A 13,660-nucleotide genomic window follows, 5' to 3' on the forward strand; every position below is an offset into this window, starting at 1 on the left:
AGAGAGAGAGAGAGAGAGAGTTGTAATAAATCTTAAAAAATGCAATAAAGTAATCGAATAATTCACCACTCGTCATCATCATCATCATCATATCATCATCCTCATCATCATCATCATCGAGAGAGAGAGAGAGAGAGAGAGAGAGAGAGAGAGAGAGAGAGAGAGAGAGAGAGAGAGAGAGAGAGAGAGAGAGAAACATGTTGCATGATGTTGGATGTTACATGAAGTGCTAGCTTAGTTCCATAAGCCTCCTTCAGAGCTGCCGTCTGTATTGCCGTAAGTTGTGTTATACAAATAATGTATACCTGTTTTCATGTTTTAAATCAGTAGTTTGCTTTAGGAAAATATCATTAAAACAAGATATGTTTATTTATAATGTTAATGAACTCCAAGTTATTGTGAAAGACTCATAATTATATAATATGAAGTAGAATTTCACAATAGACCCAAGCAATGTCATTCTGTCGGCGATGATGCAACAAGACTTAGTCTCATGTCGGTCTCAGAATAGGCTTCCTCAATTAGGTTTCTTGTTCAAGTTATCAAATTAAGTTATAAAGTTTGAATGAAATGACATTGGTGGTATGCAGAGCTGTCAATCACTTCTGATGACTGAATGATATAACTAAGCTAAGGTCCAGGATCCCTGTCAGGTAGAGGTCCAGGAACCTAGGGCGATGTCTCGTTTCAGGTCGTAGGGATCCCCTACCCTAAGAAAACTTATTTTCAAAGATTTTGAGGGACATTGCAAGGCTAACGATAGAATTATTTGCTGTGAATGTAGTTCGTTGGGTCCGGGTAAGCTAAGAGTATAGTAGCCTAGGGATTCGTCAGAGGGTCAAAGTTAGGTGGGGACCCTAAGGATAGGTGGTGTTACATCACTGCTCCTATGTTCTAGCAAGCTATACTTGTCGAGCTGTGCTTGCAGTCTCTGTAGGTCATTATTTCGGGGTTATTTACATTCACATAAGTAACAATAGCTATAGGGGTACTGCCTAGTTAACTTCTTTATAAGTAAACTACATATACAGTACTGACCTCCTTTACGGTTCTTTACGCTATTAGCAACACCAAAAAAAAAATCATGGTAAAGTTTTACTCTATTACAGATTATCATTTCGGCAGATATAGATATATATATTTCTAAAACTATTCATCTGTGACAGGAACGAGTGTCATTTTTGAAGAGAACGGATGTTTTCTATAGAAAAAGCAGTTTTTTTTCCCTAGGTTACATTACCGTGTAATACAGTACAATAATACCAAAATTCATTGGGGTGTGTGTATGATGGCGATTACCTGTATGTATGATGACAACTGACTAAGAATATAACAGTGTAAGGGGGGTAGCAGCCTCCCGTTAGGTAAGGACACTTCTTTTAGGTTAGGTTAGTGGAGGGAGGTGAGTTTAGTTTAGTTGGTGTCCATATTTTATGTTCGCTGGAAGAACTGGCTGCTGATATAGAAAGGCTCCTAATCATCAAATCACATTTCAAATGAAATAACTTTTCAGTTGTTCCGTAACCGAAATACAAACCACGCTATTTGAATAGGGGGGGTATTACTTTCGGCGTACCTGAATGACGAGCCATTAGATTTTTAACGAGGGTTAACTACCCCCTCGCTAGTTAGTGGGGGGTAGGGGAGGGGTAGCTAGCTACCCCTCACCCCTCACACACCGGTGAACTGATTCACTTCGCTTTTGGCTCGGGGTGATGGTCAGACTTGTTTGCTCTCACCCTCGCATTGACAGCCTTAATCTTTTTTGCTTTCTCTTTCAGTTTGTGTGTTTGGAAGTTGGCCTCTCTCCTTATCATGCGGAAATGCCCTGGTTTACCCGACTTCCCTTGTGGGACTTATATGTCGGCGGTCGAGACGGACCCTCACACCTTGTGTCCGTTCTGCAGTGGTCAACAGTGTGATAAGGATAAAGTGTGCAGTGAGTTCAGGGAGTGGTCTTCCTCCCAGTGGGAGAGGTTTTCCCGGCGACGGAAGAAGAAGTCTAAGCGGGATCTTTCTCCTTCAAGGTATTCCTTGAAGAAGGAAAATTCCAAGGACTCTTCTTCCGTTGCCCGAACCTCCTCCGAAGCTCCCACTCGATCGGTCTCGTGAGAGGCCGTCGAGTGGTAGCGTAGGCCGTTCTTTTGTTGACCGACCTCGGGGTTCGGGAGAGGGAGTTGCCTCCCATAGCGAGGCAGCTCTTCCTCCTCCTCCGGGGGAGGATTTATCTCTCTGTTTCTGTTTTGAGCTTCCTTGGGGCTTAAGGGTTCGCCCTCCAGGGAAGCCCTGTTTGACTTGATCCAGTTGGGCGCAGCTGTCAAATAGTCACCGGTGATAGCGGAGGTTGACCCTCTGTCTATCGTCGACGTTGTTGTGGCAGAGGCTTCCGACGGGTCGGGTCAAACCCCTGCCTTGGGTGCTGATGTTGCTGAAGGCTCAGTTCCCCCCTCCGAACATCCTTCGAGGGAGGAGCCGAGTCCAACGGTCTCTCCTGCAGGTGATTCTCTCCCTCGGGGGAGTTCACTGACAGAGACTCCTCTTCGGAGGACCGACGATGGTGTTCCTGCTCCCAGAGGACGTATCCGTCGCAAGGCTCGCCCTTCTCTTCGCCGTAGAGGTCTTCCTTCTCCCCACAAGGGAGTTAGGAGGCGCCTCTTCGGCTCCTCGCCCTCGCCGTCCCCCGCAGAGGATCCTCCTTGTCGTGAGTCGACCATTGCAGCCGCATCTCTGGACCTCTCTGAAGATCGTTCGCGATCTCCTACGCCTGCCAGACCTGCTGACCCTCCACCGTTCGTGGCATCTGATGCGCAGTGGGCACCCTCGCACCCCGTTATCCAACGGGCACCGGTCCCTTCGGGGCAAAAGGGCTTGTCTCACAATGTGAGCAAGTCCCTTAAGTGCCAGGTTTTACCTGTGCGCCCACGATCTCTCAAGCCTTTTCCTGTTCCTGCTGTTGCTGAGTGTCATCCTGTGCCGGAAACAACGTGCCAGCGATCTCCTATGGCAGAGTCGGCATGTCAGCGCTGTCCTGCTCGCCATCGATATCCTGCTCGCCAGCGCTCTCCTACTCGCAAGCGCTCTCCTGCGCGTCAGCGATCTCCTGTACGCCAGCGATCCCCTCCTCGCCAGCGCATATCTGCGCGCCCTGATCCTGATACGCGCCCTGCGCGCCCACCATCTCCAACTTGCCAGCGAACTTCCCCTGCGCGCCAGCTCGTAACTACGCACCATCGCTCGCCCGCGCACCCACGATCTTTGGATCTGGGCGTAGGAAGGAAGCCTCATCCTTCGCCTTCTCGCCAGCGTTCACCTGCGCGCCCTCGGAACTTGCCCTCTCGTTAACCCTCGCCTACGCGGCATCGCGCTCAGTCACCTTCGCGCCCACAGGTTCCAGCTCCTACCGTGCGCACTTCCAGTGGTGGACGGGACACGACGCGCCCACGAGCAGTCTCCTTCACGCGCTTCTAAGCCTGCTGATCCTGCGCCCCATATGTCTTCTCCAGATCGCGCACCTGCACGCCAGCGATCTCCGGCGCGTCCGCGCGCCCCATTGCCTGCGAGCCATCACTCTCCAGCACGCCCACGTGCCCACGAGCCTGCTCGCAGAAGATCACCTGCGCGCTCACGCGCAAACTCACCTGTGCGCAGTCGCTCACCTGCTTGCCCTGCGCGCCATCGCTCTCCTGTGCGCCATTGCTCGCCTGCGCTCCGTCGTTCGCCTACGCGCCGTCATTCTCCTACGCGCCGTCATTCTCCTGGTCGTCAACACTCGCCCGCGCTCCCTCGCCCGCGCTCCCTCGCCCGCGCGCCCCCACGCCCCCACGCCCACGCGCCTCCATTTCCGTACGCACACGTGCGCGAAAGTTCGCCCCCGCGCGAACCTGGGATTGTTCCATTGCGCGAACGCCAGCGCAAGCCCAAGCGCGATTCCATCCGGGTTTCGCAATCGAGCATCCTAGCGAGTCTCCTGGAGCGAGAGCAGGTCAGCTTCCTCACGGTCTCCCCCCCCCCCCCGCAAGCGCAGAACAGCGCGCTCGCAGGAGGAGGGGAGGTCTTCAGAGAGGTCTAGGCACCAATCTTTTTCCCTTTCTTTTCAGGCAGTCCCTATGGTATCTACTCCGAAGTATCGCCCGATCCCCTTCCCTCCAGCGGGAGCCTCTGACACTGCGTCTGTCAGTAAGCAGCCATGGTTTGGGTCCCTTATCAGAGCTGTCGTCCAGGCTGTTAAGCTTGCCTTCGCTGATTTGGGTCTCAAACCAACGGCAGCTCCGACCCCACTGAAGAGGAGTAGAGATCGTGGTGACTTCTCCCAGGGTCAAACTGGCTCCTAAGAAGTCCGAAAGGAAGGCTCCTTCCCCCCCCACCTACGCTCTCTCCTTCTCCTGTGGACGAAGCGTTTCCGTCCTCAGGAGAATCTACCGAGGTGAGACCTTCTCCCACCGCACCAATGGGAGAAACCCCACCGCGAGTAGGAGAATCGTCCCATGTTTTGGCGGAGAAGAGCCCTCAGACTTCCTTGCTGGAGTCCTGCATCCCTCCTAGAAGGGAACCCAAGGGCTTGAAGACTATCCCGAAGTTTTCTTCCAGGATTCGACCAGAGCCAGCGAGACCCCAGGAGAACGTCCACGTGTCCCCCCAAGTAGAGCATCTGGGGACAGGAGACTTTGCTGCCAGTTCACCAGGAGGAGAGCAGCAAGAGTCAAAACATGCCCTCTGGTAAGTCTTGACTCTGATGAGGCATCTCAACAGGTTCAAGGACCCTGAGATCGCCCCTCGTGAGGGCAAGGACACGGTCCTGGACCGAGTCTTTGGCACTCAGAAACCCACTAAGGCCAGTGCGGCTTTGTCTTGGTTCCAAGGGGTGAAGAGTGCCAGGGATAAGGTTGAGGGCCAGCTCTCCGAGCTCGCCTCCTCGGCTGCTCCAGCCGTTCCACTGCTGGCAATAAGCTCCTCCCACCTCCTCGTGTCCAACAGAGGAGGTATTTTGAGATCATGGAGGAGTCTTGTTTAGCTCTTCCACTCCACCACTCTGTGGAAAAGCTTACCAGAGGAGTCTCTCTTGAGAGACTCTCCAGCCGGCAAGTGACATTTTCGGCAACAGAGATCCTGAGTCAGGAGAAGGTCGCAAAGTGTGCCGTGCAGGCTACTTCGTGACTGGATGTCTGGCTGGGGTCTCTGGGCATCCTGCTGCGATCCGAGGATCTGTCCAAGGAGAGCACCAGGAAGGCCTTGGAGACCTTCCTCCTTTCGGGCACGCGCACCATTAAGTTTCTGGCCCACCAAGTCTCGAACTTTGGGCAAACTCGATCCTGAAGCGACGTGATGCGGTGACCGAGAAGTTCCACTCGAAGGTCCCAGCCGTGGATGTCTGCAAGCTCAGACACTCTTCCCTCCTTGGAAAGAGTTTGTTTGAGCCCAAGGATGTGGTACAGGCAGCTGAGAGGTGGAGAAAATCGAACCAGGATTCTCTTCTCCAAAGGGCTCTTACAACAAAGCCCTACAAACCTCCAGCACCTCAACAACCTCGCCAGTCCAAGACGACGAAACCGGCAGCGGCAGCAAAGACGACGGTGTCCAAGCAGCAGCCCTTTCCTGTCGGAGACAAGAAGGGCAAAAAGTCCTCCAGGGGAGGCAAGAATCCTAGAGGGAGCGGCCGAGGCCGCAAACGCTAGGATTGGCAATCCCCCTGCATGTCCACCAGTGGGGGGATGCCTACGAAGATGCGCATTCAGGTGGCAGCAACTCGGGGCCGATTCCTGGACGACCTCCGTGATCAGTCAGGGATATCGCGTCCCGTTCATAACATCTCTTCCTCCCCTGACAGCGAATCCAGTGTCGTTGAGCTCCTATACCATGGGATCGGCAAAGGGGCAAGCCCTACGGGCAGAAGTCGAGACCATGCTGAAGAAGGATGCTCTCCAGGAGGTCGTCGACGGCTCCCCGGGCTTCTTCAGTCGACTCTTTCTTGTAAAGAAGGCGTCTGGAGGCTGGAGACCAGTCATTGACCTCTCAGCTCTGAACAAGTTTGTCAAACAAACTCCGTTCAGCATGGAGACAGCAGACATGGTCAGATTTGCAGTGAGACCGCAAGACTTCATATGTACACTGGATTTGAAGGACGCGTACTTCCAGATCCCAATCCATCCGTCTTCCAGGAAGTACTCAAGATTCAGCATAGACAACAAGATCTACCAGTTTAAGGTGCTGTGTTTCGGTCTCTCCACAACACCCCAGGTATTCACCAGAGTGTTCACCCTGATTTCTTCGTGGGCACACAGGATCGGCATCCGTCTCCTCCGTTATCTGGACGACTGGCTGATCCTGGCACACTCGGAATCGACCCTTCTTCGACACCGAGACAAGCTTCTAGGAATTTGCCAAGATCTAGGGATCATGGTAAATCTCGAGAAGTCTTTTCTGCTTCCATCTCAACGACTGGTATATCTAGGCATGATATTGGACACCAATCTCCACAAAGCCTTTCCATCAGACGACAGGATAGCAAGGCTGAGGAGGGTCGCAGATCCTTTCCTCAGACGAGAAGAGCTTCCAGCCCAATTGTGGTTACGTCTCCTAGGTCCCCTTTCCTCCTTGGCCCGTCTAGTTCCAAACGGCCGCCTCAGGATGAGATCCCTGCAATGGCAGCTCAAGTCCCGGTGGAATCAAGGCCACGATTCCCCGGACATTCTGGTCCCTATGGGTCCTGCAGATCGGACGGACCTTCAGTGGTGGGTGACAGACGAAAACCTCCGAAAGGTAGTGGATCTTCTCGTCCTCCTCCTGGATTTGATGCTGTTCTCGGACGCTTCAAAAGAAGGGTGGGGGGCCCACGTTCTGAACCACAGGACCTCAGGCCTATGGTCAGAATCAGAAAAGTGCCTCCACTTAAATCTGCTAGAGATGAAGGCCGTTTATCGGGCACTTCAACAGTTCCAACAAACCCTGGCGGGTCACTCCGTGGTGGTGATGAGCGACAACACCACGGTAGTGGCTTACATAAAAAAGCAGGGAGGTGCCTTTTCACAACAGCTATCCCATCTTGCAGTAGAGATACTAAGATGGACCGAAGTCCACTCGATTCCACTATCGGCTCTCTTCATTCCGGGCAAAAGGAATGTGCTCGCCGACAGTCTGAGCAGAGCATCGCAGATAGTGAGTACCAAGTGGTCTTTGGATCCTCTAGTAGCCAACAAAGTCCTGACTTTGTGGGGTTCCCCGACGGTGGACCTGTTCGTGACAGCCTTGAACTTCAAGCTTCCGCTGTACTGCTCCCCAGTCCCGGACCCCAAGGCACTCTGGCAAGATGCCTTCCAACAACGGTGGGACAACATCGAAGTATACGCCTTCCCATCGTTCTGTCTGATGAGAAGGGTGCTCAACAAGACCAGAATATCGGTCAACCTGTCAATGACTATAATAGCTCCGCTATGGCATCATGCAGAGTGGTTCCCGGACCTTCTGCAGCTCCTGACGGAACTCCCGAGAGAACTTCCTCCGCAATACGAGCTACTCAAGCAACCACACTGCAATGTCTTCCACAAAGCCGTAGCATTGCTTCGGCTTCACGCCTGGAGACTATCCAGCATCTCCTCACAGAGAGAGGCTTTTCGCAACAAGTTGCGGGAAGGATTTCTCGGCACCTGCGAAAGTCATCCGCAGGGGTCTACCAGGCGAAGTGGAGAGTCTTTTGTGGTTGGTGTCGTGAAAGGGGTATCTCTCCCCTCGATGCCACTATTCCAGCAATAGCGGAGTTTCTTGTGTATTTGCGGGAAGAAATGCGCCTTTCAGTCTCGGCAGTGAAAGGCTATCGCTCAGCCTTAAGTCTAGTCTTCAGGCTGAAAGGAATGGACATTTCCTCTTGCTGGAACTTTCTCTACTCATACGAAGCTACGAGCTTACCTGTCCTCAGTCGGAAGTGAGACCTCCTCCATGGAACGTGGTTCGAGTCCTCAGGTCTCTTAAGAGACCTCCGTTCGAACCATTACGCCAGGCTTCTGATCATCACCTGACTTGGAAGACGGGGTTCGTACTCGCTTTGGCCTTGGCCAAGCGAGTTGGCGAACTTCATGGTCTCTCATACAACGTCGCCCATTCAAGGGGATGGGGGGAGGTAACGTTCGGGTTCGTCCCTGAGTTCGTGGCTAAGACTCAAAATCCTGGGATTCCGGACCCACGGTTCGACTCCTTCCGGATTTCGAGTCTCGGTTCTGTAACAGATGACCGAGACCATCTCCTACTGTGCCCAGTAAGGAGTCTGAGGCTCTATCTTAAGAGAACAGCTGCAGCCCGTCCTCGAGTGCGAGCATTGTCTGTGAGCACAGGAAGGTTGAAGAGGAGGGTAAAAAAGAACACTATCTCAGCATGGATTCGCAGGGTCATCCACCATTCCCTGAATCCAGACCCTCCTCCGTCACGTCGCCCTAGAGCACACGATGTCAGAGGTATCGCTACGTCCCTGGCATTCAAGAGAAACTACTCAGTGACGTAGGTTCTACAAGCTGGGGTGTGGAAGCGTCAAACGACCTTCACAGCCCACTACCTGCAAGACGTGACCCACAGGAGGCTTGATACATTCTCTATCGGCCCTTTGGTGGCTGCACAACAGCTGGTCTAAACCTCAGGCTCCTTAATGGACAAGTAGCAGAAGGTTGAGGGCATTGTTACCCGGTTTTAGTCTGCATGAATGAAAAAGTATGCCTGGCCCTTACTCTTTTCTTCATCCTCCCCTCTCTTGGGGAAAGCAGCATCCTGGGTTCTCTGCACAGCTGACCTCAAACCACTGCAGGTAAACCATGTTTCCTTGTGTTCCTAGTATTAAGATAATACTGTCGCGTCCCCCATACCCTGACGAGGTGGTATTGGGAACGTCCTATCCTAGAATTCCATCTAAAGGATTCCAGGTCAACTTCCTAGGACGAGTCACACTTCATTCCTTCACACACAAGCTTACGTAGGCCGCACATTCCTTGCAGAGCAAGGGATTTGCGAGGTGCAGGGACTCCTTATCTTGAGTGCTACACACTCGGATTCTGAGTCCCAGGGCAAAGCCAAAGCCAGTAAGGCTGGGACTTACCACCCTACCTAAGGGTTAAGTCACCCTATTTAAATAGCGTGCTTTGTATTTTGGTTACGGAACAAATGACAAATTCGTTGATAATTTGTTTTTTTCCTAACCATACAAACCTTAGCTATTTAATCATACTTGCCCGCCAGCCCTGTGCCCCGTGAAGTCCTACCTCTAAGCGAAGTGAATCAGTTCACCGGTGTGTGAGGGGGAAGGGGTAGCTAGCTACCCCTCCCCTACCGTAACCCTTGTTAAAAATCTAATGGCTCGTCATTCAGCTACGCCGAAAGTAATACCCCCCCTATTTAAATAGCTAAGGTTTGTATAGTTAGGAAAAATACAAATTATCTACAAATTTGTCATGTTTGTATGGCTAGGAAAAATACAAATTGATATAGAAATTTTAAATTTTCCTAAAATTTTGTGATTTTTAAGTTGTTTTAATGTGTGCATGAACTTTTGAAATGATAGTTTGTAAGAATTTTTGCTCAACATTTTATGTGGCTGATTCATCACAAATGCAATCTAACTCATCAACTTCACTAATTTCAGAATTACTGTAACTAAAGGACAAAGGAGACATGATGAAGATCAATATGGAGTTGCTGCCCATGAAGAGTCATTACTTTTTATTGTTTGCGGGTAGGTAGATAACTGCTTTGGCACTGTCTGATTGAAGAGTAATTTTGAAGATGTTTGTCTGTTTTCATAATCGATAGAATCATAAGGCTCTGTTTTATTAGATTTCCTTATTTGCATTTGTTCCAACACAAATACAAACTACTGTATTTGTTTAGGGTAATCCTTCCTCCTTTTTAAGGGAATTACACAGGTTCCAAAAATTGGGATGGTTTGATGTTATCGAGGATCGCAATGCATTGTGAAAACCGTCGACTGCATTGTTTGATCTTGGTAAGTCATTTAGAACTCGTTCAAGTACATTCCAAAGTTCAATCGGAAACTAAGAGGTTTCTCTTCTTTGACGAAGACTCCGTCCCCACACTGTTCCAATATATGCTGTCTCAAAATAAACTATAAATTCGGTAGGGATGTCAGTATCATCAGATAAATCCAAAAAGCCGTTGACAACGTCTTTAATTGGTAAGAATGCTAAAGCACAAAAGCACTTTATTTTTCCCTGGAAACTGTCATCTGTGTTGTACCTATAACTTTCACCAAGTGCACAGATCTTTCGCCAAATAGATTGCCCAAGAAGGAAAACACAGCCAGCTACTTCAGAATGTGGAAAATGGGAAACAAATGAATTATGGAGAGCTTGTTCAAAATCCGTGAGACAAGTTACCAGCTTACAATTCTCTCGCAAATTACGAATAGAAGAAAAAAGACGGTAATATAAGGATTCTTTTTGTCAGGAAGTAATGCAAATATCCTTGGCACACATGATCCTCCTATAATTACATGTAGAGTTACTAACTGACACCACAAACTAGGCGACATTTTGAAAGTTCCATCACAGGCCCAATTTCTAGAACTTTCTAAATCATCTAGGCTTTTTTCTGAAGAAAAGACTAAAATTCTGTCTGGGTTGTTAATACCACTATCGAAGGCTAAAAACAAAGAACCATTTTCACTTCACCATAGAAGGAATTACAAATCCTGACCTAGAAGTTAGAAGCGTTGGAATTCCTAAAGAATGTTGCCTCCAGTTACGTACTGTATGTTACGTGCAAGTCCAGAAATAGTTTGCAACTGTGACTCTGCTTCTTCATCAAGAATTTGTACACCGTTAGCTATAACTTCACGAGTATACAATGTGCCTGTTCTCATTACCTCGCTCTTCATGAAAGAAGCTGCCTTTCAAGTATTAACGTTTGCACCGCTTGCTGGGTGATTATGGGATCCAGTTGAAAGAATGACATCAGGTTCAGTGCAGTGGAAAGTTGTATGTTTTCTGTCCCTACAGCCTTTATAAAAGTGTTCACAACGCCAATATGTTTTAGTTTTTCTACTGTTATCTGCATACTTTTCATGAATATAATTTTCTTCATCACAGAGCTTTCATTTATTTTTCTCTGATGATATAAAGGTTGATTGATTTAAAGTTTTCAGGCATCCTGACATCTAAGGTCGTTGACGCCGAATGGATGATATAGAGGTTGCCATGTTCAGGGCTTCCAAAGTTTTAACTAAATAAGAAAATTGAATTGACAATTCATAAACAATTTGAAGGAAACGAAAGGGAGAAACAATCGGCATTTAAATGAATTACAAAACAATGTAGTTTAAAAATAGTAAACAAGAAGAAGTGTAGTTTAAAAGTCGTAAACAAGAAAAAGCTGTAAAACATTCGAGGTGGAATTTTCCAAGGTGGAATTTTCCATGGTTGAATTTACCTATGGTGGAATTTCCTGTGGGGAATTTACCGGTCAACGTCTGATTGTATGGAAATGCACAGGTTCTCTGCATATATACGCCTGGAAATGTTTTGGTACTACGGCTGGTTATTTTTATAGATGATAATAGCGTTGGCTCCAACACTTACCCTTATGGAATGCCATTTTGTTCCAAAGGAAACGAAAGGGAGAAACAATCGGCATTTAAATGAATTACAAAACAATGTAGTTTAAAAATAGTAAACAAGAAAAAGTGTAGTTTAAAAGTCGTAAACAAGAAAAAGCTGTAAAACATTCGAGGTGGGATTTTCCAAGGTGGAATTTTCCAAGGGTTGAATTTACCTATGGTGGAATTTCCTGTGGGGAATTTACCGGTCAACGTCTGATTGTATGGAAATGCACAGGTTCTCTGCATATGTACGCCTGGGAATGTTTTGGTACTACGGCTGGTTATTTTTATAGATGATAATAGCGTTGGCGCCAACACTTACCCTTATGGAATGCCATTTTGTTCCAACACGGAGTACTTACCTCGAACTACTTTCTTAGGAGTATCTGGGATCTCCTCCCATCCGACCAGAGTTTTGTGTAGTTTACCCTATACCCATTTCCTATGAGGGATAACTTCAGGCGGAGTGATACGCGCCCTGAGGCTAACCCCGGATCAGAGAGCATGCTTGCTCAGGTCTCGACCTCCAGTAAGTTCTCTGGTCGCGTCGCGATATCATCTCGCCGCTCTCCTTAATCCCAGTGTGACTCTTTGTGTCCCCGACCCCTTTGTGTCTCACGCGGTTCCCACGTGGTTCCTTTGCGCTCTTCCCTTTGCTTTCCCTGTGCGTGCTTGTGTCTTGTGGTGCTTCCTACTGCGTCATGGAGCATCCCCGCCGTTGTCCTGGGCCTATGGCCGGTAAATCGTGTGGAGCGTTCCTGTCGAAACCTGAAGTAGACCCGCACTCCTTGTGTTCGTCGTGTAGGGGCAGTGTGTGTTCCCCTACCACCACGTGTCCGGAGTGCGTGTCCTGGAACGAGGTGCAGTGGGTGCGTTACAGCACGAAGAAGAAGAAGGCGACGAAGAAGTCGCCTAAGAAGCCGAGCATCTCTTCTCCCCTTGTTTCGCCGGGCGAGTCGTCGGACCGAGCTTCCCTGCCACCCTCCCCTACCCAGAGTAGGGGACGAGATAAGTCCGTTGCGGGGAAGAGGCCCGTGGCCCTTCCCCAGGAGTCTGATCTGCAGGATAGTGGGGTTGTGGCGTCTTTCCAGGCAAGTGTGGGGCCTGAGGGAGGGTCGGGAGTGTGTGTGGGGGATGGAGTCCTGGTGCAAGCAGGGCACATCTCTGATGACCTTATGTGAGGGAAAAATGTTCCTAACTCTTCTCCAGCCTCTTGGGCTTGTTTTTCAGAAACATCTGCAGCCGAAGGTACCGCCGAGAAGGAACACTCGCTGACATCAGACCCCCTCGCGTGGGTCCCCTCGAAGACGCCCTTCAGGTCCCCGCTGAGAATGGAAGGCGGTTTCGGTACCTGGTCCCCCACTGAAGAGCGTCCACACTCCCCTCCAGCGTCATCTGCTACGTTTCCGGACGTCTTCTTACAGGCCCCGTCGTCCGTCGAGCGTCGAGGGAACCCTCCTTCGTCTTCGCGTGAGTCGGGCCCGCCTAAACGGGTCTACAGTTCGTCGGGTTCTTCAGTCGAGGCGTTTTCCTGCTCCTCGGAGGACGAAGCCCGAAGGAAACACAGAAGACTTCGGGAGAAGTCCCGCAGGAGGCACTCCCGTTCTCGCTCCCGCTCCAGGTCTCGCCACGGGAGTAGGCGTTCGGGATCCCCCAGAAGAAAATGGAGAAGTGGCTCCCCGGACGAAGAGTGGTTAGTCATCCCTCGCAGCAGACTGTTGGAGTTGGCAGCAATTCCAGGCTCTTCAAGTTGGCGCCCTAGAGCCCATTCTCCGGAGATATACTCGTCCGGTGGCAGATTCGACCGACAGAGAAAGTCGTCATTCCAGGTCCCAGCAGACATGCATAAGTCCGCGAAGGTTCCGCCTCCATCCGCCCAGCGGAGAGAGTCGCCCCTTCGGTCTGGCAGCCGCGTCCAGACCTCCAAGGCATCCCTGAGCCGTCAGGATCGTGAAGGACGGCTCCCCTCGTCGAGCAGACCCTAGTGGGCGTCCAGGCCTCGTACGACCTCACAGTTCCAGAGAATCAGGCCTTACTCAAGGAGCTGATTAGCTTGGAAGGTAAGGCCCTGAA

General features: G+C 50.1%; 1 protein-coding gene across 1 annotated transcript in view; it reads left to right on the forward strand.

Moving 5' to 3' along the window:
- Nucleotides 1–223: 223 nt before the first annotated feature.
- The window catches only part of LOC137625796 (major facilitator superfamily domain-containing protein 6-like), an 88,520-nt gene continuing 75,083 nt past the window's right edge, over nucleotides 224–13,660 (forward strand). The window contains exons 1-2 of the mRNA XM_068356682.1: nucleotides 224–276; nucleotides 9,617–9,706. Coding sequence (XP_068212783.1) covers nucleotides 9,646–9,706 — 61 coding nt within the window. The 5' untranslated portion in view covers nucleotides 224–276; nucleotides 9,617–9,645. The remainder of the gene's footprint in view (nucleotides 277–9,616; nucleotides 9,707–13,660) is intronic.

The sequence above is a fragment of the Palaemon carinicauda genome, chromosome 32 (assembly GCF_036898095.1).
Source record: "Palaemon carinicauda isolate YSFRI2023 chromosome 32, ASM3689809v2, whole genome shotgun sequence".
Classification (NCBI taxonomy): domain Eukaryota; kingdom Metazoa; phylum Arthropoda; class Malacostraca; order Decapoda; family Palaemonidae; genus Palaemon; species Palaemon carinicauda.